Source organism: Herpailurus yagouaroundi, unplaced genomic scaffold (genome assembly GCF_014898765.1).
Source record: "Herpailurus yagouaroundi ecotype Mexico unplaced genomic scaffold, PumYag 186, whole genome shotgun sequence".
Lineage (NCBI taxonomy): Eukaryota > Metazoa > Chordata > Mammalia > Carnivora > Felidae > Herpailurus > Herpailurus yagouaroundi.
Window position 1 is genome coordinate 29,253,514 of NW_024412417.1, and position 26,093 is coordinate 29,279,606.

The 26,093-nt window shown below is 41.9% G+C and overlaps 2 protein-coding genes across 4 annotated transcripts in view; both read right to left on the bottom strand.

Annotated features, from left to right (window-relative positions):
- Positions 1-7,566, bottom strand: part of TAF2 (TATA-box binding protein associated factor 2) — a 96,642-nt gene extending 89,076 nt beyond the window's left edge. For both annotated transcript variants that reach the window (XM_040494304.1, XM_040494303.1), the window contains exons 1-2: positions 7,198-7,566; positions 6,448-6,502 (exon numbers count right to left, since the gene is read on the bottom strand). In XM_040494304.1, the coding sequence (XP_040350238.1) occupies positions 6,448-6,502; positions 7,198-7,280 (138 nt within the window). In that variant the 5' untranslated portion in view covers positions 7,281-7,566. The remainder of the gene's footprint in view (positions 1-6,447; positions 6,503-7,197) is intronic.
- A 394-nt stretch (positions 7,567-7,960) lies between these two features.
- DSCC1 (DNA replication and sister chromatid cohesion 1) lies at positions 7,961-25,811 on the bottom strand. Of its 2 annotated transcripts, XM_040494319.1 has the most exons (9): positions 25,286-25,811; positions 22,882-23,050; positions 20,123-20,257; positions 17,208-17,298; positions 15,926-16,064; positions 15,401-15,453; positions 14,820-14,974; positions 12,526-12,674; positions 7,961-9,059 (listed from the first exon to the last, which is right to left on the bottom strand). In XM_040494319.1, the coding sequence occupies exons 1-9, from the start codon at positions 25,459-25,461 to the stop codon at positions 8,951-8,953; spliced, it is 1,176 nt and encodes a 391-aa protein (XP_040350253.1). In that variant the 5' UTR covers positions 25,462-25,811; the 3' UTR covers positions 7,961-8,950. The 2 variants fall into 2 exon arrangements, with proteins under 2 accessions (XP_040350253.1, XP_040350254.1); XM_040494320.1 differs by lacking the exons at positions 15,401-15,453; positions 15,926-16,064.
- Between the last annotated feature and the right edge of the window lie 282 nt (positions 25,812-26,093).

Genomic DNA, 26,093 nt, shown 5'->3' on the forward strand with positions numbered 1-26,093 from the left:
TATCAATTCTCTTGCCTTCCAGCTACATGTATATATCTTTCCCTAACTGTTCAAAAATCAGCCATCCACTGGGGGCCATACTCTGCAGTATTCTCAAAAATCCCTCTCTATTAACTACCCTATCCTATTAGTACAGGATTTTTTTCCTGTGCCTATAAACATGTTCAAGTCTGACATATACTTTAAAATCTTGAGATCTACATCACACTCAAATAAACTACTTTTTGCCCTTATTCTGGAGTTGTCTTATCTTGATTCTGAACTGACAATCCCTGGAGTCCCAAAACCCTACCATGGTCTGGTAGTCATACTGGAAGTCTTTGGAGGTCAAGTACTAAAGGGGATAACAGTCCAAGGCTATTTCAGAGTAGGACTCATGCTTACTCCACCAGTCCTAGAAACTATAGTAAATCAAAGCAACTAGACATCCCTTGAGGAACTGCAGAGATTAGTGCCCTCTAATATTTGGAAGATGCTTACTACATCTTAACTTATTTGGCCAATGCAAAAGTCAAGGTTTCAAAGAATGATGGTGAATTATCACAAATCTGTCAACTAAACCACAGTTATAGATATAGTATTTTTATACAGCAAATCAGCATAGCTCTTGGTAACTAGTATCATAGCTAATTATCAAACATTTTTTTCCCAAAGAATTTTTATCAGGAAAAAAAAAAAATCACAGATTGCCTTCAAAACATCAGAATGCCTTCACTGTCACCTAATAACTAAAAACTATACCAACTCTCCTGCTCAATCAAAACATAGTCCAAAAGTACCTTGCTTCCAAGATAGCCCATAAAGCATTATACTAGTATATTATATTGACAACATTATGCTAACATGACCTGTTGGGAAGGGAAAGGAATTCTCCAAATGTTTTAATAAAAACAAGGGTGGCACAGGATGAAAGTTAAATCCTGTTAAAGTTCAGGAGCCTGTCACATTAACAAAGCTTCTAAGGTTCCAGTATTCTAAGGCATATAAAAATATTCCTTCCAAATGAAAAATAAGTTGTTTCATTCTGTACTGCTCAGCAAGGTACAAAAAACTGCTCAGGAAGGGACAAAAAACTTGGTGGGCTTCTTTGAATTCTGGAGGCAATATATACATATGGGCATTCCGCTTACCAGGCAACCTATTACACTGTCAGCTTTGAGAGGGGTCCAGACCTGGAAAACGTTCTGCAGCAGGTCCAGATTGTGGTTCAAGCTGCCCTGCTATTTGGGCTTTATGACTCAGCAGATCCTATGGTATTTGAAATGCCCACTGCAGATAGAGATGCTGTACAGACTCTGGCTTTTTCCAATACAATGACAGTGCAAATTCTTGAGGTTTGAGAGGAAAACCACAACCTCTCCTGTCACCAACTATATTCCATTTGCAAAGCAACTACTAGTTTGCTTCTAGACCCTTCAGTAGAAACTCAAACATGACCATGGGACTCCCAACGACTATGTTACCTGAAATGACCGTGATGAGATTGAGTGTAATATAAAGCTCTGAAAAACAAAAGTGGGCATGTGCAGCAGTTGTCCACTTTTAAAAAGACAACACATCTGAACCAGACCCAAGCAGGGTCATAAAGTACAGGCAACAGCATGAGCAGGTGCTCGGAATCCATTAATACTTCTTCCACTGCTTCTCTACCTCTCTTTCAATTTCCATCTCAGGCCTCAAGGAGAGTTCCCCTTGTTCAGTTAACAGAATAGAACAAAGCACAAGCCTGAATTATGAATAAGCTCACAGGATGCTAGGACCAGCTGGAAGTGGGTGGAAGCTGCCATTAGAATGCCACTGAAGTTGGGGCACCTGGGTGGCTCAGTCAGTTAGGTGTCCAACTTCAGCTCAGGTCATGATCTCTCAGTCTGTGAGTTTGAGCCCCACATTGGGCTCTGTGCTGACAGCTCAGAGTCTAGAGCCTGCTTCAGATTCTGTGTCTCTCTCTCTCTCTGCTCCTCCCCTTCTTGTGCTGTCTCCTGTCTCCAAAATAAATAAACATTAAAAAAAAAAAAAAAAAAAAAGAATACCACTGAAGTGTGACCCTGGGAGACAGTGGAAGAAAGTCCTACAGCAGACAGAACGTTGGGAAATACATCTGGCTGTACACTCTTTGTAGTAGAGATGACCTAAAGTACACAACTACACTGACCCATGGGCAATTGCTAACAGGATGGTTAGGAACCTGGTAAGAACAAACTTAAAAGACTGAAAATAGAAGATGGTAGAAGACGTGTATTAATGGATTTCTCAGAACAAGTATAATGTGAAAATATCCATGTTATTATCACATAAATGGCCATCAGAGGGCATCTACGGCAGAAAGGACCCTCAAAAACCAACTGGCAAGATGAAATAGATCTCAAAGATTCTTTCCCTAGACACCCTGCTCGATATACAAAGTGGTCACGGAGGCAGAATGGAGGCTATGCATGAGCCTAACAACATGGTCTTCCCCCCGCGGACATACACACCAAAGATGATCTGACTACCACCACTGCTGAGTGCCCACTACCAGTAGTAGAGGATCATACTAAGTATCCAATATGGTACTGGAAGGACCAGTTAATCACTTGATAGAATGACTACATCAGACAGCTCATATCAAGAACATGATATGCCCTTACCAGAACAGACACATATTCTAGATTTTCCTTCCCTAACTACAACACACTTACAGAAAATCTTATATATCATTGTATTATCTCATACATACCTCCAACTTAGTGTATAGGAAAGTGTGGTTATGGGTTCTTACATACAAAATTTACTAGTTTTATCTTGTACCCAATTATCCAGAAGGACTGGCATGATCAACTGCTGTAGGCTTAATTACAGCACCAACTCAGAGACCTACAACAGGATGCTGTCTTAACTAGTGTACCATATATATAGAGACATCTCTCCAAAGCCAAAATAGACTGCAAACCAAAAGGTAAAAATTGGAGTGACTATTCTCACTATTGCATCAAAAAAACCACGGAAGGAATTTTTGCTATCTTTGTAACCTTGTGTTCGGTTCGGTATGTTTGGCCAACAGAAAAATGCATCCACCAGGGCATATAATCATGGTTCCATTTGGAAGCTGAGACTGTCACTTGGCCACGTTAGGTTCCTCATGTTATGGAACCAACAGAGAGAGGGTCACTATACTGACTGGAATGACTAATCTCAATTACCAAACAGGAACTAAGGTTCTGCTATACAGTAAGGACAACAATTATATCTGCGGTTCACAGAGATTCACAGAATGCATCTCAGGGTCACTTGGCCAATAGCACTAATCAACGGAAAACTGTAAGAACCCAAAAAAGACAGGACAAGCAAGGATGCAGCTCCTACAGGAATGAAGGTCTAGGTCAGACCAACAGAAATGTTGGCAGAAGAAAAAGGAAAAATGGAATAGGTGGAAGAGTAACACAGCAGTCTATATCAACTTTGGCCTTGACACCTGCTAAAGAAAACAGTGGCTCTAGCAATTAAGTTTCACATTCTCTTACCCACTTTTCTTTCCACTAGTTTGTACGAAAGCTACTGGTGATATCTAATACCTTACATGGGAGTAGAGATGAGTTACCATATCCTCATGTGAATTCATTAGGTGAGGGATTGGCAAACTTTTTCTTAAAGGGTCAGATAGTAAGTAGATTTTGTAGGCCACACAGTCTCTGTCACAGGTACTCAACTCTGCCAGTGTAGCTCCAAAGCACTTTATTTTATTTATTTTTTTTTTTCAACGTTTATTTATTTTTGGGACAGAGAGAGACAGAGCATGAACGGGCGAGGGGCAGAGAGAGAGGGAGACACAGAATCGGAAACAGGCTCCAGGCTCTGAGCCATCAGCCCAGAGCCCGACGCGGGGCTCGAACTCACAGACCGCGAGATCGTGACCTGGCTGAAGTCGGACGCTTACCCGACTGCGCCACCCAGGCGCCCCGCTCCAAAGCACTTTAGACAATATATAAATAAATGGGTGTGGCTGTGCTCAAATAAAATTTGTTACAAAAATAGGTAGCTGGCCATTGCCAACCTCTGCAATAGCGGATAAGACTTCGTTAAGTCCCCTGTGTTGGGAACACTAGCTTTTCTTCTCAACAAAAAACAAGGATGGCTTGGGGGCAAAATGGGTAGACTATTCTAGATATTCTCCTTTTGCCCCTCCTAATACACTATACACCGCAGGAGTTGCATTAACTGGGCACCAGCCCTTCAGCTTCTGGTTGGGGTGGTCAAATGGGAAGCACAAGGAGAAAACTGGAGAGGGGAAGGAAAGTGAGCCCATTACATTTATCCCTCCAGGTTCCTCCCTATCCAGCTAAGGGAGGCAGTAGCTTCATTCTTCTACAAAGGCCACACCTCCTATAAGGTCACTCTGACAACTACTATAGTTTCTAGTAACTTCTTCCTTCCTTTGTTCTTTCAGGTTTAGAAGTCATAACTATTCCTTGTTGCTAACCTAGTGTGCCCTACCATCTCTTGGTTTCTCTTAACCCTGTGTCTTCTAAATAGTCTTCTTCTACTTTCCCTCAACCTACGTGAATATGCTGCTTATTTCCTTCTGGGACCCTAATCCATACACCAACCAAACAATTTTTCTTGTGGGAAACCCAAAAATCATTCACAACTCCTTCCTAACATTCTCAGTAAAAGTTATCTGCAATTCCTTTCCATCTCTCAATTTGGCAGGGGCAGAGAAGGTTGAAAGGGGAAACAATGACAGAAAGGAGCTGCAGGTGACTCTTAGATCATCTATAATCAAACAATGGGGGTGCCTGGGTGACTCAGTCAGTCAAGCATCCACTTCAGCTCAGGTCATGATCTCATGGCTCATGAGTCTGAGCCCCAAGTTGGGTTCTGCGCTGACAGCTCAGAGCCTGGAGTCTGCTTCGGATTCCGTGTCTCCCTTCCTCTCTACCCCTCCCCCGTTCACTCTGTGTCTCTCAAAACCAAATAAATATTTTAAAAAAAGAAAATTTTTTTAAATGGCTCAATCACTTGCTAACTTTACACCCTGAAGAAAGTTACTTAGTCTGAAATCTTTCAGCTGCTTGAACTATAAAAATAAAGGTAAAATAGTATCTATTTCATGGGGTTATTGTGAAGATTAAGTGAGGTCCTACACATAAAACCTTACAACAGTCTCATACATAGTATACACTCAATAAAGGTTCACTGTAATTCAGTCAACCATATCAACTCTATTTCTATACCACTTTCACTATTGTTATTTTCCTTCAGGGCTTCATTGTAAGAATATGACAATAACTTCTTAACTAAACTCCCTAATTCTCCTATCTTCCCTACCCAATTCATACAACACAACACACCTAAAGTACCCTTCTGTGAAGTACAAGGTAAATACAATTGACCCTTGAACACAGGTTTGAACTGTAGAGGCCCACCTATATATGGATTTTGTCCTGTTAAATACAGTGCAGTGCTGTAAACGTATTTTCTCTTCCTTATGATTTTCTTAATAACATGTTCTTTCTCAATATTTATTATAAAAACACAGTATATAATAAGCATACCAATTATGCAGTAATGGACTTCATGTTATTGGTAACACTTCTGGTCAACAGCAGGCTATTAGTAGCTAAGTTTTTGAAAAGTCAAAAGGTATACCCGTATTTTTTAATGTGCAGAGGGTTGGGACGCCAACCCCTACATTGTGCAAGGGTCAGCTGTTATCATATGTAAGGAATACTGATTGAGAAATTTCTTTGAGGACATGGGACTTAATGAACCTTTAAGGATTCTATGATTCCTATGAAGAGGTTCCATTTTTTTAACTATATAGCTCATCTTAAGTAAACATATGAATACGTGGATAACATCTGGGGGGAATTTCATGCCATCACATACACCTCCAAACAATAAATAAAAACAGCTAAGATTCTATTTAATACAAGTCCCCCCAAATTAAGCACTCAGGTAGCCAAAGACTTCTATATTCCAAGGATATATATGCAATCTATATGTATCAAACACCTTATCTAAACCTTTACAAAGCAATCCACCTAAACCAGGTCAGCCAAGAATTAGAAAACAAAACTGGCCTCCTAGCAGCCAAGTCAAGTCAATGAGAGCCCTAACCTTAATTTTTTTTTCACAGAAGAAATTTCACTATGGGCTTATTCTTGTTTCTTTCACAATTCTAAAATGCTTGGTGATACAGACTTTCACATTCCACAACTGATTAAATGGAATAAAATATTAACCTGGAAACAAAAAAAAAAAAAAAAAAAAAAAAAAAAGAAAGGAAGGAAGGAAGAAAGAAGAATTGAGAAGGCAGCCAGTATAGCAGCAAGGCTATTCACCTTGGAGTCATACATATCTGAATCCCAAATCTCACCTACTCTTGAAACACAGTTATCTGGAAGTGAAAGTTTCTAAATATTGTAAAGGTGACTTGCTACGGCTTATAATTGTTGAGAACATACTCACCACAACAGATTTTCTCTGAAAGTTTATGTTGTTGATGCAGACGACCTGATGGGTTGTATATTAAAAAAAAAAAAAAAAAAAGTACTTTTAGTAAACGAAAGCATAAGCCTATTCAAGTATAAACAAGGAATAAGCAGCTCACAATACTTAATTTTTCCATTTAAAATCCTGCAAATTAAGGTAATTGCATGTTTTAAACTGAGCAAAACAAATGGAAAAAGATTTCTCTGGAAAAAAAAGACAGCAAGGTACTTTAAGAAAACACAATCAGGGGCGCCTGGGTGGCGCAGTCGGTTAAGCGTCCCACCTAATTTCAGCTCAGGTCATGATCTCACGGTTCCTGACACTGAGTCCCACCGTGGGGCTCTGTGCTTACAGCGCTGAGCCTGCTTGGGATTCATTCTCTCTCTCTCTCCCTCTCTCCCTCTCCCTCTCTCCCCCTCTCTCTCTGCCCCTACCCCTGCTCGTGTTCTCTCTCCCTCAAAATAAACAGATAAAATATATATATATGAAAACATATATATATGAAAAAAAAACACCTATTAACCAGCAAAGGACATTAAATCTGTTGAATAACCCTGTCATTCAAAACGATACACGATATCCAACAAACACCATTTCCATCACTGTAAATGGGTTCTAGTTTCCTACTAGATTTCCCAGGCTCACAAAGGCAGTTTCAAGCAATCACCAAGTATAATTAATAAAAACAAAAGCTAGAAGAGGAAAGGAAGATGAAAAAATACTTATAATTTATATGGCCTTGGGCTTTCAAAGCCCTTGTCTCCTTTCTTCCTGTTCATTCTGGCGGGCTCTAAACCAGTTGGCGGCATGAAGCGCTCCCACCGAGCTTGGCTTCCCGGTTTCCCGGGGGCTGCGGGGTATTACCGGCCTCCGGCACCTCCCACTCCTCGCTCCCCCTCGCTCCCGACAGTCATGCCCAGCGGCCAGGGCTCCCTCGGCGCCCACACCCGGCCCCGTCCAATCTGCCGCCGCCTCGAACTCGCTCCCTCGATCCGGCTCCTTTCAGCCCCCTCCGCCGAGCTTGTCACGAAGATGCTCCTCTCAGCAACCGCTCAAAGCCACCGTCAGCCGACATCTTGCCTGTCACCTCTAACCTCTGGAGTCAGCGGAAGTGGGACGGCGGCGCGGGCGGAAGCCGGAAGCTTTGGGTCAGAGGGCGGGGCTTGCACGATAGCGCTAGAGGGTTTCGCTTCTTTGACCATATATATTCTGTGGGAGGCAACTGTTAAAATTTAGGAAATACGACATAGATAGATAGTGGCTTGCTAAGAACGGGACAGGAGGTTGGTGGGGGTGTTAGTAGCCAGGGATACACGAAACCAGGAGTGGGAGGGTCCTGCTGGTTTGCTGTGTGAACAGACACCATGAACTCACCGGGCCCAGCTTATTTGGGCTGGAAAACGTGTAATTAGACCCCAGGTAGTCTAACTCAAACTCCACAGTCCTTACTAGGTACTGTTGCCTCAGTACTTTAAAAAATAATAATGCACACTGATAATAAAACATTTATTGGAAAGACAAATATTTTGAAGCCATCAGTAACTTGCAGTTCATGTACAAGAGAATAGAACAATTGTAAATTTCAGTAACAGTTAAATCCCAGGTAATTGTAGATTAACATTTTTTTTAACCTTGGATCAGATTTAACTTTGGCCTAACCCCTCAAACTGTCCTGGTGACAAGTTTATTAGCTAAGGAAAAGTTAATTTGAACTTTGGTCTAAATGAATACAAATTAGGAAAATAAAGCTATAAACAAACTTTATCAAGCATTCCAAAACCAACTAGAAATTACCTGGCGTTTTCTAGTATTAGCTGTGTCAGTTTTACCCGTTATAGGATTATAAACTGCTCTATTAGCATTCTTCACAAAAGATTGAATATCAAATCCGTTTCATCCCAAAGTATATGTCTATACCAGCCAGGCAACACAAGAGCTATTACCAAGCCAATTTCATCCATGAAAACAACTAATTTAGATAACAGAACATCTAGCGACTCCCTGTTCTGGTGGAATGTTGAAAGTAGAGGAGAAATCCCCTTGAGAAATGACATTTAACTGAATAAATTTCTCTTCCAGGAAACTATTACTATTTAGTTCTTTGAAAAAGCCTTTAAATTTGTTAATGATTAGAATATCAAATCCTAATTAAATGCAATTTCAAATATAAAAAAAGACAAAACTCTTTTTCTATAAATAAAAATGTGTAGACTCCTTAGGTATTCTAAATATAGTAAACACCACTCTCTTTTGTCCTTTACACTGTATGCATAATGCAAACATAACTTGAAAGATACAGAAATTTCCTATTACATTTAAGGGCAAAAAGAGCAGTAGTTGCAACATGCTTAGGAATGAGGAGAAAAATGCCTCAAGGCAGTATGTTCTTTAAAGTCTAGAATACAAATACATGAAAGAATCTTTTTCTTATATCCATCGACTTTATGAAGCAACTTGAGTCCCAAAGACTGTTGTTCTTTTAAGAAATGGGTCTTCTTGAGTTATAAACTTTAACACCATTTTGTATTGAAGAGCGAGAATATTTTGTGAGTAATGTACCTATGGTTTGCTTCTCTCCACACAAATCTCTGTGGAAACAATGAAAAAATAAATTAATAGCATGAAAATATTAGAGAACATAATATTCACAGTGCTAGTTATTTCTCTCTCATCTAAATCCATCTTTCCAACAAGCATAAGAATGTGTGTATGTGAGGAGTACGGGGGTGGCTCAGTTGGTTGAGAGTCTAACTTCGATTCAGGTCATGATCTCACCTTCATGGGTTCAAGCCCCACATCGGGTTCTGTGCTGACAGCTCAGATCCTGGAGCCTGCTTTGGATTCTGTCTCCCTATCTCTCTGCCCCACCCTGCTCATGCTCTGTCTCTCTCTCTCCCTCTCAAAAAAAGAAAATACAATGTTACAAAAATTAAAAAAAAAAAAAAGAAAGAAAGAATGTGTGTTTGTGGGAGAGACAGGGTAGGGAGTGGTTACTAAGCCTTAATTGAACTAGGTACATTACATGTATTACCTCATTTAACCTTCACAGAAAGAGTAAAAGTAATTTATTATTTAACCCCACATTAGATATGAGGAAACTAGGGGCCCTGGGTGGTTCAGTCAGTTAAGCGTCTGACTTCGGCTCAGGTCATGATCTTGCAGTTTGTGAGTTCGAACCGCGCGTTAGGCTCTGTGTTGACAGCTCGGAGCCTGCTTCGGATAGTGTCTCCTTCTCTCTCTGCCCCTCCCCCACTTGTGTGCGCACGCGTGCTCTCTCAAAAATAAATGCAAAAAAAAAAAAAAATTTAGATATGAGGAAACTAGCTCAGGCAGCCAAGGATGGAACCAAATTTTGCTGCCAGGTCTGCATGGCTCCTGAGTCCTTGGGGGGGGGGCGCGCCCCAATTCTATCACACGGCCTCCACATTAGAAATATAAGCCATGTAATACAGGGAGATCTAGACACAGAGACCCTGCATTATAGGCTACCTATGTGTGCTTGCCTGGGTTACCTACCCTCCCTCAACTTGAACTTCCTTTCCTGTACCCCAAAGAGGAGAAGGCTATGACTGGAACACATGAAGGGAAGGAAGGAAAAAAGAACAGGAGCTGGAGAAGGAAGCAAGGGCAAGATCATACAGGGCCTTAAAGAACATGGAAAGCAACTGTGATTTCATTCTAAGTATAAAGGGAAGTCCCTAGGAGGGTTTTAATGAATGGAAAAACAGAATGTGACCTGAGTTGTAAATAATGGAGGCAATGAGTGGATTATGGAAGCTGAGTGATGAGTAGAGGGAGGGTTCATTATGTTATATTGTCACTTTTGAATGTTTAAAGTTTTCTAAAATAACAAGGTTGAAAAGGAGGAGAGGGGAAGAGGAAAGTGTAAGTAGGGAGACCAATTCAGAGGCAGGTACTAGATGCTCCATTAGGATTTGCTCATAGTTTGAACCAGGGGGTGAGGGAAGAAAATGACAGCTGGGCTTCTCACTTGAGTAAGTGGATTAATGGTAGTGCTGTTAACTGAGATGTGGAAGATGGGGTCAGGACAGCTCTGTTGTGAGCATGGCAGGTTAAAGTTCCTCTTAGCTATCCAAGTGGAAATGTTCATTAGGCAGCTAGATAAGAGAAACTAGAGCTCAGGGAAAACATCAAGTGTGAAGATAAAATTAGGAAGTCTTTAAATTTAAATTCAAGCCTAGATGAGGGCACCAAGGAAAAAACATAGAAGAAAAGATGGCCAAGAATGGAGTCCTGGAACACTCCATTTAAAGATTGGGAAGAACAGGGAGACATCAGCAAAAGAGACAGAAAAAGAGCTACCTTGGGAAAGAAGGGAAAAAACCAGTGTGTTTCAAGTAGAAAGCAGTTGCACAGTGTCAAACAGTGCTAAGAGGCCAAGAAACAAGACAACTGACCACTGCATGTAGACAAATGGATGCCATCAGGTTAAGATGCCATCAGCTTAAGGAAAGAATGGGAGCCAAAGTAATATAAAGGTTTTTTTAGTGTTTTTATTTATGAGACAGAGAGAGACAGAGAGACAGAGCACAAGTGGGGGAGGGCCAGAGAGAAAGAGGGAGACACAGAATCCAAAGCAGGCTCCAGGCTCTGAGCTGTCAGCACAGAGCCCGAGGTGGGGCTTGAACTCGTGAACTGCGAGATCGTGACCTCAGCCGAAGTCAGATGCTTAACCAACTGAGCCACCCAGGCGCCCCAGAGACGAAGTAATATAAATGAGTACTTTTATTTTTTTATTTTTTTAAAAATTTTTTTTTCAACGTTTTTTATTTATTTTTGGGACAGAGACAGACAGAGCATGAACGGGGGAGGGGCAGAGAGAGAGGGAGACACAGAATCGGAAACAGGCTCCAGGCTCCGAGCCATCAGCCCAGAGCCTGATGCAGGGCTCGAACTCACGGACTGCGAGATCGTGACCTGGCTGAAGTCGGACGCTTAACTGACTGCGCCACCCAGGTGCCCCTAAATGAGTACTTTTAAAAGGAGTTTCTTGTGAAGGAGAACAGAGGGCATGGGGTCCGGTAGGTTGTTGTTGTTTTTTAAGATGAGCAATACTACAGCATACCATATATTGGTGGGAATAATCCAGCAGGTAGGGAGACATGAATAACACAAGGGGGAAAAGGATAAGTAAAGGATATACGTCTTTAATGAGGCCAGAGGGATGGATCTAGTGCAGAAGGAGGATTGGCCTTAGGAGCTGGGACGGTTCATGCGTTGTAGAGGAGGGACTGCAAAGGAAGTGTATGCAGACACAAACACACACAGAGGCTGGCAGGTTTGGCAGTAGGAAAGAGGTTGTCCTTGTCTTTTCTCATCCGTTTCTATTTTCTCAAGAAATGAGGTCACAAGCTGAGGGTGAGGAGGAAAAAGGAGGTATTGATGATGCAAAAAGCAAAAGTATGAAAAGTGAGCTCCAAGGGTAGAAAAGTCTCATAAGGAAACGGTGCCTTGCCAAGAACTCTGCCAAGTACCACGTAAGCTCTTAAGTAAGACTGGCAACTTCCATTGTGTCTTTTTTCTCCAGGAAATTCCACTTGCCCAGGTAGAGGCATAGAGGAAGCAGAAAGTTGGGTTTAATCTTTGCAGATTTTTGCCAGAGAGGTATGACAAGAGGGGGAGAGAGGGCAATAGGAGAAAAGCACACACAGTAGAAGCTAGAGATCCGGACCAGGAAATCCAACCTGGGGAAAGAGAGGAGAGGACATGAGAGGTAAGAAGTAAAGAGGTGGTAACGTTAGTGCACTTGAGGTTCTGTAAACAGTGACTAAAGAGCTAATCATTCTCCCTGAAATCTGGCATCTACCAAGATGTTAAAGCAAAGCAGCAGGAAAGATAGGAGGTGCCAGTCAGAGAGTCATAGTGGGGTACGTAGCCTTACTATTCCTCTAAGAGCTGCAGTTTTGCAGGGAGGAGGGCAGAGAAGTCGTTTTAGAGGCAGGATGAGGATGGAAGACAACATGTTCTCCAACCCCAGGATTGGAAGTTGTGGAGAACGACAGAGAAGACAATCCATTTTAGCAAACGACTTACTGAATATATGGAGCAATATCTTCTTCTGTCCACTTTTCCCTTAGAGAGAATAGGCTATTAAAACGTTCTTGATTATCCTCAGGTAGATCATCTACTTTTAGCAAAAATATGATTTCTGGTCTTGACTGTCTATCCACCAAGGCTAAACCCTATGAAAAAATGAAACGAAAAAGGGCAGTTAGAATGATGGTCTAATGTTTAAATATAACTCATTTTTACCTTTAGGTTCACCGGAGCCCAAGCCATTTAAAATATCAGTTATGTGAAACACACAAACTACAGAGAGACCTTCAATAGCCTTTTTCACAAAACCATCTCCATTAAACAGTGAATTCTCCTTTTCCCTTCTGCAATTTATTGGCTCCTACTGCACAATTTATCAGGATAGCTCTAGTTCGAGGTTACCAATAACGTGTCCTTGACAAATCCAGTGGGCCCTTTCTTGGATTCATCTTGCTAGCCCTGTTTTCTTTATTCATGTTGACCCCTACCTCTTTGAATCTCTATCTCTGACACCACCATCTCATTTTCCTCCTACCTCGATGTTGCAGTTCCTTGGGCCTCTACCCTGACCCCTCGACTTGTCTCACTGTCACTGTCCTGGGTGGCTCAAACAACCTCAACTAAACCCATAACTATAAGCACCACTTACTTGCTAGATGGTGTGTGTGTGTGTGTGTATATATATATATATATATATATATATCTTCATGTATATACATATCTTTATATATATATCTTCATGTGTGTGTGTGTATATATATATCTTCAACCCAAATCTCCCTTCCAGGCACAAGAACTCTATCCAAACCTATCTATGAACTCATTGTGTTTGTCACCCAAACCTGCTCTAGTCCCATTATCCTAGGACATGAGGAGACCTGGGCATTATCCTAGATTCCATTATTCAAACCCCATACCTAAGTGGTCACTTAATCCTATAGATTTTAAGGCCTCAACATTTCTCTATCGATGCTCCATCACCTAGTTCTTTAGTCAGTACTTTCTCAGGAGTACTTAAGTATAGAGAGCCTGGATAGTTCTCCTTTTTCACAATCTAGCCAACCTTCCATCCAACCATCTTCAAGGTCAGTGTTCTTCCCAAAAGGCAAAATTCATCAGGTAGCTCTTTTGATGTCACTAAAGGGCCCCAGAAGAGCTTTCTAAATAGGGCTGAAATTCCTTAGCACAGACCATAGTGTCCCTCACTGACTCACCAGCAACTTCTACTCTAACTCTTCTTCATACTAACGGCGCCCCAATTTGTGTCCCTCCACGCCTTGGAACATGCTATCCTGGATCCTCATCTCTGCCCTTCCATCTTGAGAGTTAACAGTTCATTCTTTCAAACCCAGCAGCTAAAACAGCCATTCCTTCAGAAAATCATCTCTGATTGACCAGGCAGGTGAATAAGTCCCTTTTCTTTGCTCCCATAACATCGTGTACATGTCCTTCCCATGACACAGATCACTCTACATTATTAGAAGAGATTTATACAGGTGATGTGCACCCCCCCATTGCCAGACCCCAGGCTTAGAACCTTGATGGCCCGTTGTGTGATGTTTTCCCCTCAGCATCTAGCATGGTGCCTAGACATAAAAGGAACTCTGTAAATACCCTGCAAATCCTTTCACGATTTAACAAATATTTACTGAGCATATGCTACAGACCAGGCAGTATGCTATGTATTGATAAGCAACAGTGAACAAAATTCTATCCAAATAGAGAGTAGGAAACCCACACAATTAAACATTTTCCCAGGGCTAAGCAGTAAGTACCATGAAGGAAAAACACAGGGTGCTATGGCCGAGTAAAATAGGAGGCATTTTTTTTTAGAGTAAAGGGAAGCCTCCTTGATGAAGTGACTCAAAGATAAATAGGAGGTGGCAAGGCGAAACGACAAAGAAGGCCATTCTAGAACAAAAAGCCTTATGTAAAGGTTCTAAGGTAGGACAGCTTGGTGATCTTGAAAACCTGCAAGAAGGCTGCTATGCAGTGAGCAGGAGAGAAGCGGGAAGAGATGAAGCTACGGGGAAGATTATGAAGATGATGCAACAAGATGAGATACACCGGGTGGGAAGCAGGCTTAACCATACAGGGGCTTGAGGGATCTCACTGAAGTGACAGAAGTGTTCTAAAGCCAGTGACGGACTGAATGCGCGGTGTGCTCCTAGCGGAAATGGCGACTGGGAAGATGAAGTGGCTCCAAACTCAGTTGCAATACAAATTTCATTTCACCCAACAGTTAACGATAAGCTGGTGAGTTATGGAAGCAAGCATGACTGCTACCTTACCTTAAGTTGATCAAGCGTGGTTATCATTCCTTCAGGAACACTCTGTTGCCACACTTCTTGAAACTCAGCCAGATTAAATTTCACTGCATTCTGAAGTAGCATCTGTGCTGTTGCTCTGCATATTTTATCAGCGCTCAATTCAAAATAAACTTCACCTAAGGAAAAGGGATCAGATGGTTTCATGCTGACAATTCAAAGCACTACTAACATTTCCTTTTCCTCAATGCAATTTCTCAGAAAAAAATTATACACAACTCACAAGCCCGTGGAGTTGTTCTTTTTAACAGGCACACGCTTCAGAAAGGCATACCAACTTTAAACATTTTTTTTTAATGTTTATTTATTTTTGAGAGAGACAGAGACAGAGCATGAGTGGGGAGGGGCAGAGAGAGAAGGAGACACAGAATCCGAAGCAGGCTCCAGGCTCCAAGCTGTCAGCGCAGAGCCCGACGCAGGGCTTGAACCCACGAACCACAAGATCATGACCTGAGCCGAAGTTGGAGGCTTAACCAACTGAGCCACCCAGGTGAACCTACACCAACTTTAAACACACACAAGTTAAGATACTTTTCAAATCTTACCTTCCTCTATATATTTCTTTCCATAACATTTAAGACAGTGTTCAATCATTTCCCTGAAAAATTTAAAAATACTCATTTGAAAAGTTATCACATTTTTATGCATTACATCTTAAACACCTTTCCTAACTAAAATCTTAATATATAAATTTAAGATCTCAAATTCTAAGTGATTTTGATTGCCACGTAAAATTTTACACTAGGAACTAAGAAATAACAGGAAGCCATTATGTGCCAGGCCCATGCTAAACATTCTTACATGAATTATGTGAGCCTACACTTACTATCATAAGATAGCTTAAATAGAATTATTTCTTTACATTTTTTATGGCAGGAAAAAAAACAGAGATGATGCACATTTACTCAGCCTAGCGACCAAAATTCCTAAGCTCTTCCTGGTTATATATTTTTTAAATGTCTATATGATATCCAGTTATAAACAGCCTATGCCCTGGGTTTAGTGCCACCCTGAAAAATAATTTTCTTTCCTTAAAGGAAATGTGGAGGGACAGCGATTAAAATACTTACTCTGGCTCCAATGGCCCAAGTTCCTGAAGGCACGTATTCAAAGGAACTTTACCAAAAGACCAAGATTCAGAATCCACAAGCTGAGTTATGTGATTCAGAAGTTTCATCTCATAATCAAAGTCAAGAATCCTCCAATAACCTACAAATTCCAAATGTAATCTTTACCAAAGTACATCTTAAGCAAATTAATTGGCTAAATGATCGATAAAGAAGAAGCGTGCTCTTGCCCGGTACAAAAAAAGAGACACTAAAGTCTTAGCTTTCTTTATAAGCAATGCTTCTTTTTATGCTTTTCTCCTAATTATTATGAATTGTGTCTTAAGAGAAACCAAGCAGTTTTTAAAAAGTACCTTACATAGGACTAACACTGATTTTTTTCATGTACTTTAACACTCAATTATCTCAGAATAATCTTGTCAACCTAAATGGAAATGTGGAAACCTGTAGCTGGAATAGTGATTTCATTAGAACGTCATACAAAGGAGGTGAAGACTGTAGGTTTGATATCCCACACGCTGAACTCCGCAGTGGGGCACTTCCATGGTTCTAATTCTCATCCCAGCCGTCTTGCAGAAGTGTTCTCGTGCTCACAAAGAAGCCTAGGTCACTCAAGAGTCAATAGACGCAGAGGTACAATGTGAACCAGTGGCAAGATAAAATCAGGGCATCAAGATACCTCTCCCTATTCTGGTAAAAGATCATGAAATGCCATCTTATAATCGAAGGCTCTACCACGATCCCTGGAGAAACAAATCAAGCACAAATCCACCATTTCCAAGGAAGAATGTTACTATTGCTATTCCGAAAGAATCAAGGCAACATTACAAAAGGGAATGTGTGATGTCAATCTCAGAAACAATGCTAGGAATAATCTATGCACCCCTTGACACATACCAAAATCTTACCCATCCCCAGGCAAGAAATGACTAATACACAGGGCTGCATTAAAATCCATTGGTTTCTAACCTCAACACTCCTGGTACCCATATACCATGGTAGTTAACAGCAGGCATTCATCATTAAAAACTTTATTTCCAATGCTTAGGACCAAATGTGCTTCAAGGAAAAGCCCTGTAAGGAATGGTTGGAGTCACTGGTCACGGTTGACCTCCTCAGGTAAAGGTCACACAGTCTCGACCCCACCCCCCAAAATATAAATATCATCATCTTTAAGCCCAAAATAAAAGTAAATAGTGTGCAATAGGATCAAGATGGCCATAAATCTCTCTCACACATGATGCCCAATTCCATTCTTATGAATAATCACAGTAAGTAATGTTACCTTCAATCTCACAGGCATTTAGAACTTGTAATTGGGCCATTATTTCTTCCTCACTTGCCTGAATTTGATTAAGCAAATCTTCAGTTGTGTACTGAAACAAGAAAATAAAAAACCAAAAAACATTTTAAAGGCTTTGAAAAATATTTTCTTAAGACTTATGAAATTTGGGGGAATAAATACACAGAACAGATTAAGGCAAAATTTAGCCTTAATTTCTCTTTTTAATGTATAGTGATTACTATATGAAATCTTAGAAGAAAATCTTCATGATGTTGGATTTAGCAATACGTTGCTTAGATACAATACCAAAAACACAAGCGACAAAAGAAAAAAACATAAATTGGACTTCATCAAAATGCAAAACTGTACTTCAAAATATCATCAACACAAAAGGACAAATATTACAGGATTCCACCTGTATGGGATATTTAGAACAGTCAAATTCATAGAGATGAAAAGTAGGGTAGTAGTTGCCAGAGGCTGGGAGGCAGGGAATACTGGGGAGTTAGCGTTTAAGGGGCATATTGGGAACGTCCCATATTGGGAACGTGAAAGGTTTCTATGGATGATGCATGGTGGTCATGGTTACAGAACAATGTGAATGTACTTAACGCCACAAAACTGTACACATAAAAACGTTTAAAACTGTAAATTTTATCCTACGTATATCACGATTGTTTTAAAAAATCAAAAGTACGAAAATAACCCACAAAATGGGAGAAAAGATAAACATTTTTTTTTAATGTTTATTTATTTTGAGAGAGAGAGGGTGCTTGCGTGTGTATGCATGAACCAGGGAGGGGCAAAGAGAGAGAGGGAGAGAGAGAATCCCAAGAAGGCTCTGTGCTGTCAGCAGGGAACCTGATGTGGGGCTCCTGAGCCAAAATCAAGAGTCAAAGGTTTAACTGACTAAGCCACCCAGGTGTCCCTAAGCAAATCATATTTCTGATAAGGAACTTTGTAATTAGATTATATAAAGAAGTCTCCTACAAGTCAGTAATAAAAAGACAAATAATCCAACTAAAAATTGGGCAAAGGAGTTCCTGAATAGACATTTTTTCAGTGAAATACAAATAGTCAAGAAGTACATAAAAAGATGGTCAACATCACTAGTCATTAGGGAAAGGTACATCAAAACCACAATGATACAGGGGCACCTGGGTGGCTGGGTCTGTTAAGCGGCTGACTTCAGCTCAGGTCATGATCTCACAGTTCGTGGGTTCGAGCCCCATGTCGGGCTCTGTGCTGACAGCTCAGAGCCTGGAGCCTGCTTCGGATTCTTGTGTCTCCCTCTCTCTCTGCGCCGCCGCCCCCCCCCCCCCCCCCCGCCCCAGCTCCCACTCTGTCTCTGTCTCTCTCAAAAATACAATTAAAAAAACGTTAAAAAAATTTAAAAAAACCCACAATGATACCAATTCAAAGCCACTGGTATGGATACGAAAAAGACAAATAATAACAAGTGTTGTCAAGGATGTGGAGAAATTGGAGACCCCATACAATGGGAATGCAAAATGGTGCAGCCACTTTGGAAAACAGTCTGACAAGTCCTCAAAAAGTTACAAAGAGTTACAATATGACCCATTAATTCCACTCTTATGTATATAACCAAGATAAAGGAAAACACAGGTCCCCTAGAAACTTGTATATGAATGTTCACAAAAGTATCATTCATAATAAAATATGGAAACTACCCAAATGTCCATCAGCTGAGGAATGACTAAACAAAATGTGGTATATCCATAAAATGGAGTATAAAGAGAAATAAACTACTAATATATGCTACAACATGAATGAACCTTGAAAATATGCCAAGTCAGGGAAAAAAAAAAAAAAAGAAAGAAAAGAAAGCCAGTCAGAAAAGGTCATATATTATATGATTCTATTCATATAAAATGCCCAAAAGAGGTAAATCAAGAGACTGAAAGATTAGTGGTTGCTAGGGGCTGGGTGGAAGAGGGAAGCAGGGAAAGATAAGTTTAGAAGACAACAGTTAAGGAATACAGGGTTTCCTTGGGGTGATAAAAATGTCCTAAACTTCATCATGGTGATGACCATACAACTCTGTGAATGTACTAAAACCACTGAATGAGTGAACTGTCTGGTATACAAATTGTATCTCAATAAAGTGGTTACCAAAAAAAAAAGTCAATGGAGAAAAAGAGAAGTAACGTAAATACAGCCTTCAGAATGCCAGTACAGTTATGATATTGAACTTCATCAAAAACTTGAACATTTCTTTACTTGGCTTATAAATATTTTTCCATACTTCTAGGAATTAGTTAATTCTCATAATAGAATAAGAATACTTTCCATTTTCATAATGCCTTTTTTTCTGAAGAGCTCCTAATTATAATTTTTAATTAAATAAAAATTAATTTAACTTCTAAAAAACGTATTTCATAGTTCGGAACATGCGGAGCTTTTAGCTATGTAGCCACCATGATATCTAGGATTTGCTTTAAAATACTCCAGAAAGGGGTGACTGGATGGCTCAGTTGGTTAAACATCCGATTTCAGTTCAGGTCACGATCTTGCGGCCCATGAGTTCGAGCCCCATGTCGGGCTCTGGGCTGACAGCTCAGAGCCTGGAGCCTGCTTCAGATTCTGTGTCTCCCTCTCTCTCTTCCCCTTCCCTTCTCTCTCTCTCTCTCAAATTTAACATTAAAAAAATTTTTTTCTAAATACTCCGGAAAAAGAAGTGAAAAAAAAGGTAGGAAGCAGCAGGGGGACAGGAGAAACAAGATTGACAAAACACTGATAAATGTTCAACTGAGTGATAAATATATGGGGTCTTTCTGCTTTGGCGTGTATTTGAAATTTTCATAATACAAACATTAAAAATACGAATGTCACCATTAAGTACCTCTAATTACAGTTCTATTTTTCAATTAAAAAAGAATGAAAATAAGTCTTACTTTTGATTGATTTGAATCCTTCTCTTTTTGACTGTCAGGTCCTTCGTAGGCATCTTCCATCAAAAGTTTCTTTAGCTTCTTTAATTTAGGTCTGCATCTTCTTAATTCCCAATAGTTATTAGAAAAACCAAAGATCTAGAAAGTATAAATATATTATAGCCTTTCAGGGGCTATTCTAAACGAAAATTTCACACAAATCTCAACCAACTCATCTGCTGTCTAAGAAAACAAGAGAGCCGAGCATTCTGCTTTCTGTTGAGAAGGTACCCTCCAGCCATCTTTGCAAATGGATGGGTATCTTCAGGAAACATCTTTCCAAACCCCAATTAAGAAGACACCACCAGGGTGCCTGGGTGGCTTAGTTGGTTAAGCGTCTGACTTCGGCTCAGGTCATGATCTCACAGGTCGTGAGTTCAAGCCCCACATGGGGCTCTGGGCTGACAGCTCAGAGCCTGGAGCCTGCTTCAGATTCTGTGTCTCCCTCTCTCTCTGCCCCTTCCCTGCTCACACTGTGTCTCTGTCTCTCTCAAAAATAAATGAACATTAAAAAAAAATTTAAAAACTGCCAACATAGAACCAATCACCGAGCTCCATATCTCTAGCGTGTTCTGAGAACTAGGGTGTGCCTGGAAAAGAATGACCAGGATGGTGACTGTTCTGCAAACCTGATGGAAACAACAGAAAACGAGTCTTTTTAGGCAGGAAAATGGAGAACAAGGAAGAGACATGATCACAGTGTTCAGATAATGAAGGGATGTGAAAGGCAAGAGGGAGCATCCTTGTTCTATGTTGTTCATGGTGTCAAAATGTGGCAGAAAGTTAAGGATGAAACACTTCTTTTCACTGCAAGAACTTCTTACTGTTTAGAATTGCAGCTAATTCCTTATTTGACTGTTGAAATTAGTGAGAGGCTTATGACTCTGAGAAACCCAGCTGACAGTGGCTAAATGATACGTTATCTGTTATCCCTCTCTACCTCCGGGACTTGCCAGTGTGTGGCACTTAGTAGGTGCCCAGTAAGTGGTTCACACAAAATAAGGAAAAAATGCTGAACTGGATTACATATGGAGTGCCCTCTGACTCGGAAATGGAAGGTCGGGGAATGCTTCTCCTTCAAGCTTGTACAAGGCTTGACTGACAAAAGACACGGCCCAGACCAGCTGATGATGCTGATAAATCTGAGGACTCCAAAAGAGGAGGGTGAGGACCAAACCAAAAAGACTGATTTCATCCGTGTCCACAAACTCACAGCCTTCAGGCTCTATCCAAAGCACAGCTGCTGGCGTGTGCTTTGTGTTGTGGGGAAGTGAGGATTAGTACAGATTTTAAATTAGTTGCCAGTGTGGACAAATTAGATTTTGCCCCAAGATCTAAATGTCAAGGTTTACTTGAAAACAAGAAATCGGAAGATTTGGCAGTTCTGGGCTTGCTTTCCCACAAGGCCAAGCTGTGGCTGCCCACCTACGTGGGGCCTGTGCTCTTCAATTTGCCACAGGCTCCAGCATCCTCTATTACCTGCTGAGACTGGGGTCCCTACGTAGCAACAACAGCCTGCTTTGCGCATGCGCGTTCCTTATCTAGCCCTTTCAGACGTCTGAAGTGCAACCTCAGATTAAAACTTTAGTTGGTGGGGCACCTGGGAGGCTCGGCCGGTTGAGCGTCCGACTTCGGCTCAGGTCATGATCTCACAGTTGACGGGTTCGAGCCCCGCATCTGGGCTCTGGGCTGACAGCTCAGAGCCTGGAGCCTGCCTCGGATTCTGTGTCTCCCTCTCTCTCTGTCCCTCCCCCGATCATGCTCTGTCTCTCTCTTTCTCTCAAAAATAAATAAAATTAAATTAAAAAAAAAAAAAAAAACACTTTAGTCGGTAGAACTTTGTTAAGCTTTGCCCAGTCTCAGTGCACACAATTCCCATAAGGAGAGCTCAAAGGTACTCCCGTATTGTTACAGCCCGCAAAAACACCAACAGAACAGGTAACCGATGAGAAAGTAACGTGGTCTAAAAAAGATTAAACTGCCCATGTTTCTAGTTAATTACCATTAAAAGACCCTCCCCCTCCCCGAAAAAAAACAAAATACAAAATTTACCTGAATTTCTTTTGTTCTAGCAACATTGTGGGTCAGAGATTTCCCAATATTTTCCCTTATTTCTATTCCAATTCTATTTCTAAGGCAGTAGTTGGCCTAAAATCATTCTGAGAGAATTAAGGGCTGTGTTTTGATCACGACATGTGTAATAAGCTAACCAGGATGGAGACTTCTATTTGCCATCTGCCACAAGTAGCCTTCCATAATAATTCTTTGTCATACATGGCTAGAGGTAGTAATGAACTAAATGGACTTCAAAGGTGAGAGACACACACACTTGCCTCAAAAACTCCAATTTCTTCATTTCTCTGCCTCATAAATATTACTTAAGGTGCTAGTTGTGGTTTGAGGGAGTCTTCTTTCAAAACATACATACAGCAAGGCTTACTAAAAGTAGGTAAAAATGCTTGGAATACGTCACCTCATAACAAACTTTCTACGTCACAGACAGACATGGTCAACTTGTCTAGGACTTAAACACCAAATAGGGAAAATAAAGACAACCTCACGAGACTCCAAACAAGCAAATGATGCCAAGAAATTTTAAATCTCATTAGAGAACCTTTCAGGCTCCCTGTGATTATGCATTTCACACCTAAAGATTTTAATTAAAGGCAATATTAGCACGTGTGTTGTGATTCAAATATAAATTAGAAGACAAATAACAGTACCTCAGTATGAATAATGTTACAATGTGTTTCTTCCGCCTTCAGCTGGTCAGGAGTTTTACAACCAGGAATGAAAAGCAACATATTGGAAGTGTCTGCTATTTTCAAGTCAAAGGTTTTGTCTTTACTGCACAGCACAGCCTGCTCATCTTTATCACCACGAATCACAAGACTGCAGGAAAACGGGAAGAGAAAATACATGGTTTGTTGAGTCACCAATGGACATCTTCATTATAAAGAAGGCCTCTAGGCCTGTAGAATTTAAAATTAAGTCTTGAGGCTGTGTCTGGCCCCTGTTCTCACCACCCTCACATAATGCTGGGCTCCACAGAGCAATGGCAGAACCAGTTGAGAGACAGAGGGGCACCAGGTGGCCTCACCAAGGAAAAATAATTCAACCTGCAAGAAAGATCCAAAGAGGCCAAGAGTCCAAATGTTACCACATGGCATCTGCATGCAAACTGCTTGGAAAAGCACAAGACAAAGCACCCAGTAGCTTCAGTCACAACGTCAATTTCCTAAACCACCTTAAAGCAGTACTTCTCAAACCTATGCACCGGCATCTTAGAAAATCTTCTTTAAAAAACAATCCCAATCTGCAGGCCTGGGACAGGACCCAGGATTCTGCATTTCTAACAAGTTCCCAGATGATCATCATCACCTGGTGGTCCGGGTATCCACCTAGGAGTGGTTCTTCTTGTTTTGTTCTGAGTATCCCCTAACAATCAAAGGACACATCCTAGCCTACCCATCAGCTCTTGTTGCAAAGATATTGGGACTTTATGAAAAGAGATGCAACGCTGAATGAAAAAATATAAAACAGATAGGTTTACAAACTTCAGTAAAGCTCTGACAAAGGCTCACAGGGGGAAAGGAGCAAGAAGAAAGAAGAGAGGAAGGACAGAGGTGAGGAAGAAGAGGAAACACTAAAGATGGAGATGGGGGGCACCTGGGTGGCTCAGTGGCTCAGCATCTGATTCTTGATTTCGGCTCAGTCTATCACGTCCGGATAAATTGCTTGAGATTCCCTCTCTCCTCTTTCTCTTTCCCATCTCTCTCTCTCTCTCTCTCTCTCTCTCTCTCTCTCTCTCTCTCTCTCAAAATAAATAAGTAAACATTTTTTAAAATCTTAAAAAAAAAATGATGGGTTGACAGCAAAGGAGCAGTTCCTAGATTTGTCTATAAAACATTTAACCCTCCTGTACACTATTCACTTCTTTTAAAGAAATAACAAAAATAAAACCTGAAATAGAAGAATGTGTAAGCACTTTTTAAAAGAAAGACTCAGTTTAAGTGAAAAGAATGCATGTTTTTTTTTTTCTTGTTTTTAGCCTCCCAGTGCTAATAACACTTAAGAGTCCCAAGTACCCACTCTTCAACATCTACTTCTACATTGCACTATCCAGGCCTCAATATTTTGTTTAAAACAACTATCCGTCCTTGGCAAAAATGTTTTCACAACACACATTTCCGGGTCATTCTGGATTGCCAGGTGGATGAACAATAACTGGATAAAAAGAAGGTCCACACACCTGAAGTTCCTTCTGAGCTCGCCAAGAACTCAGTGGGGATGAAAACCAAGGAGTGAGGCTCCCGTTCCCTTAAAGATACTTTGTGGCTAGCAGCTGGAGGCTGGCCAGTTAACTATAATACTGCCAGATGAGTAAATATGAAAACTGAAATCTTGAGGAGTTCAATTTAAAGGAATCTACAAGAGAACAAACTACCTAATGAAACACAGGTGTTGGGAGAAGGGTGGTGTAGAAAAGAAACAAACCAGAGCCCTAACTCCTAATTTCCAGGAGCTGGGAGGGCACACATTTGAGAGAATGATTCTCTAGACTCCTTCCCGGACTGTGCTTTTTAATCCATGGTTTTGCAGCAAGTGTGTAGCTGACCCAAAATTAGAAACAGCTTCAGATTCCCACTAAACGACCCCAAGCAGGTCTGTTTTTGGAGGGCCTCTCACAATCAGCAACTCGGTAAAACGTTTTTCAGCTTACTCTCTACAGTCCTACCGATTGTCTCGAAATGAATATAAGTAGAAGGCAAGGAGAACTCTATAAATATTAGACAGTAGCCCTGGATTTTAAGCCAGAATGGCAAGGGTTCAGTGCACTTCCCGGCATCACTGTGAAGGTCGGCAAAACGTCACTGAGGTTATGTTTCCTGATTGGCTTCCGCGGACGCAGGCCTCCCAGATCAGATGGAACAGTCCTGTAGCATCACCTCAGTCCAGCTAAGTGTACCGCCAGTGGTGGTGCAGACTCCTCGGAAAAAGGCAGCGCGCCGGGGACCAGGCATCCGGGCAGCGGCCAGCCCCCTGCTCAAATCAATGCACCTTGCGGCCCGGTTTCCCGGTCCTGCGCTTCCCCGCGGGGCAAAGGGACGGCGGCTGGCGGCTCACCTGTGCCCGGCTTCCAGCTGCTGGCACAGCGAGGGCTCCAGCTCCAGCAGGCAGAAGTCACCGGCGGCGGCGCCGGCCCCCGGGCCGAAGCCCAGGCAGTGCACGGCCGGCAGCAGCTCGGCCGCATTCAGCTTGGCGATCTGGAGCGTCGCGTCCACCTCCTCGCGGGTCCTCATCGCTGTGCGGCCTCGGGGCTCCCACCGCGTCCCGGAGGGCCCTGTGGGCGCGCTCGAGAGCACCCGCTCGGCGAGCAGCCGGGAGCCGGCGAAACGTACCAGGGCGAGGGAAGAGACTTTCAAAAGCGCGCCAAGGCGGCAGGGGGCGTGTTTCCGGGGCGGAGCGTGCCTTCGGCGGGGGTCCAAAGGCCGTCGCTGCGCGATCTCCGCCGCGGCCGCTCACCGGAGGCAGAACTCGGGCCGCGGGAGGAAAGCCCGGCTGCCGCGGGGCGGCTTCGGCGGGACCTCGCGGGAGCTGCGCTGCCACCCCGCGGGGCGCCACGCGGAGCCCTCGCCCACCCCTTCCGCTGCTCCTCCGCCGGTTTCCCGTCAGCACCCCCGCTTCCTCGCCGGCGAAACAGTCCAGTTTTCCGCCAGGGCCGGGCCTTGTGATGAGGACTCTACGTGCATAATTTTCTAAATCCTTCACTCCAACCCTTTAAGGTGGTCCCTTTTTCGCCCCATTTTGCAAATGAGGCAAGCTCCTTGCCTGCGGTGGCACAGCAGGAGGTAGTAAAGTCTGATTCCAGCGCGGTCTGCTCTGTCTCTAAAAATAAGCAGCCGGGTTTTATGCAAACACTTTGGAGCAGGAG

What these genes read in the sequence shown, in the direction of transcription:
- DSCC1 (XM_040494319.1), bottom strand. Translation starts at nt 25,461, where the DNA reads ATGAGGACCCGCGAGGAGGTGGACGCGACGCTCCAGATCGCCAAGCTG. An exon ending in GTAACATTATTCATACTGAG is followed by an intron (nt 20,258 to 22,881) that starts GTACTGTTATTT and finishes TATACTTTCTAG; the next exon opens with ATCTTTGGTTTTTCTAATAA. An exon ending in AAAGAAATATATAGAGGAAG is followed by an intron (nt 14,975 to 15,400) that starts GTAAGATTTGAA and finishes CCTTTTCCTTAG; the next exon opens with GTGAAGTTTATTTTGAATTG.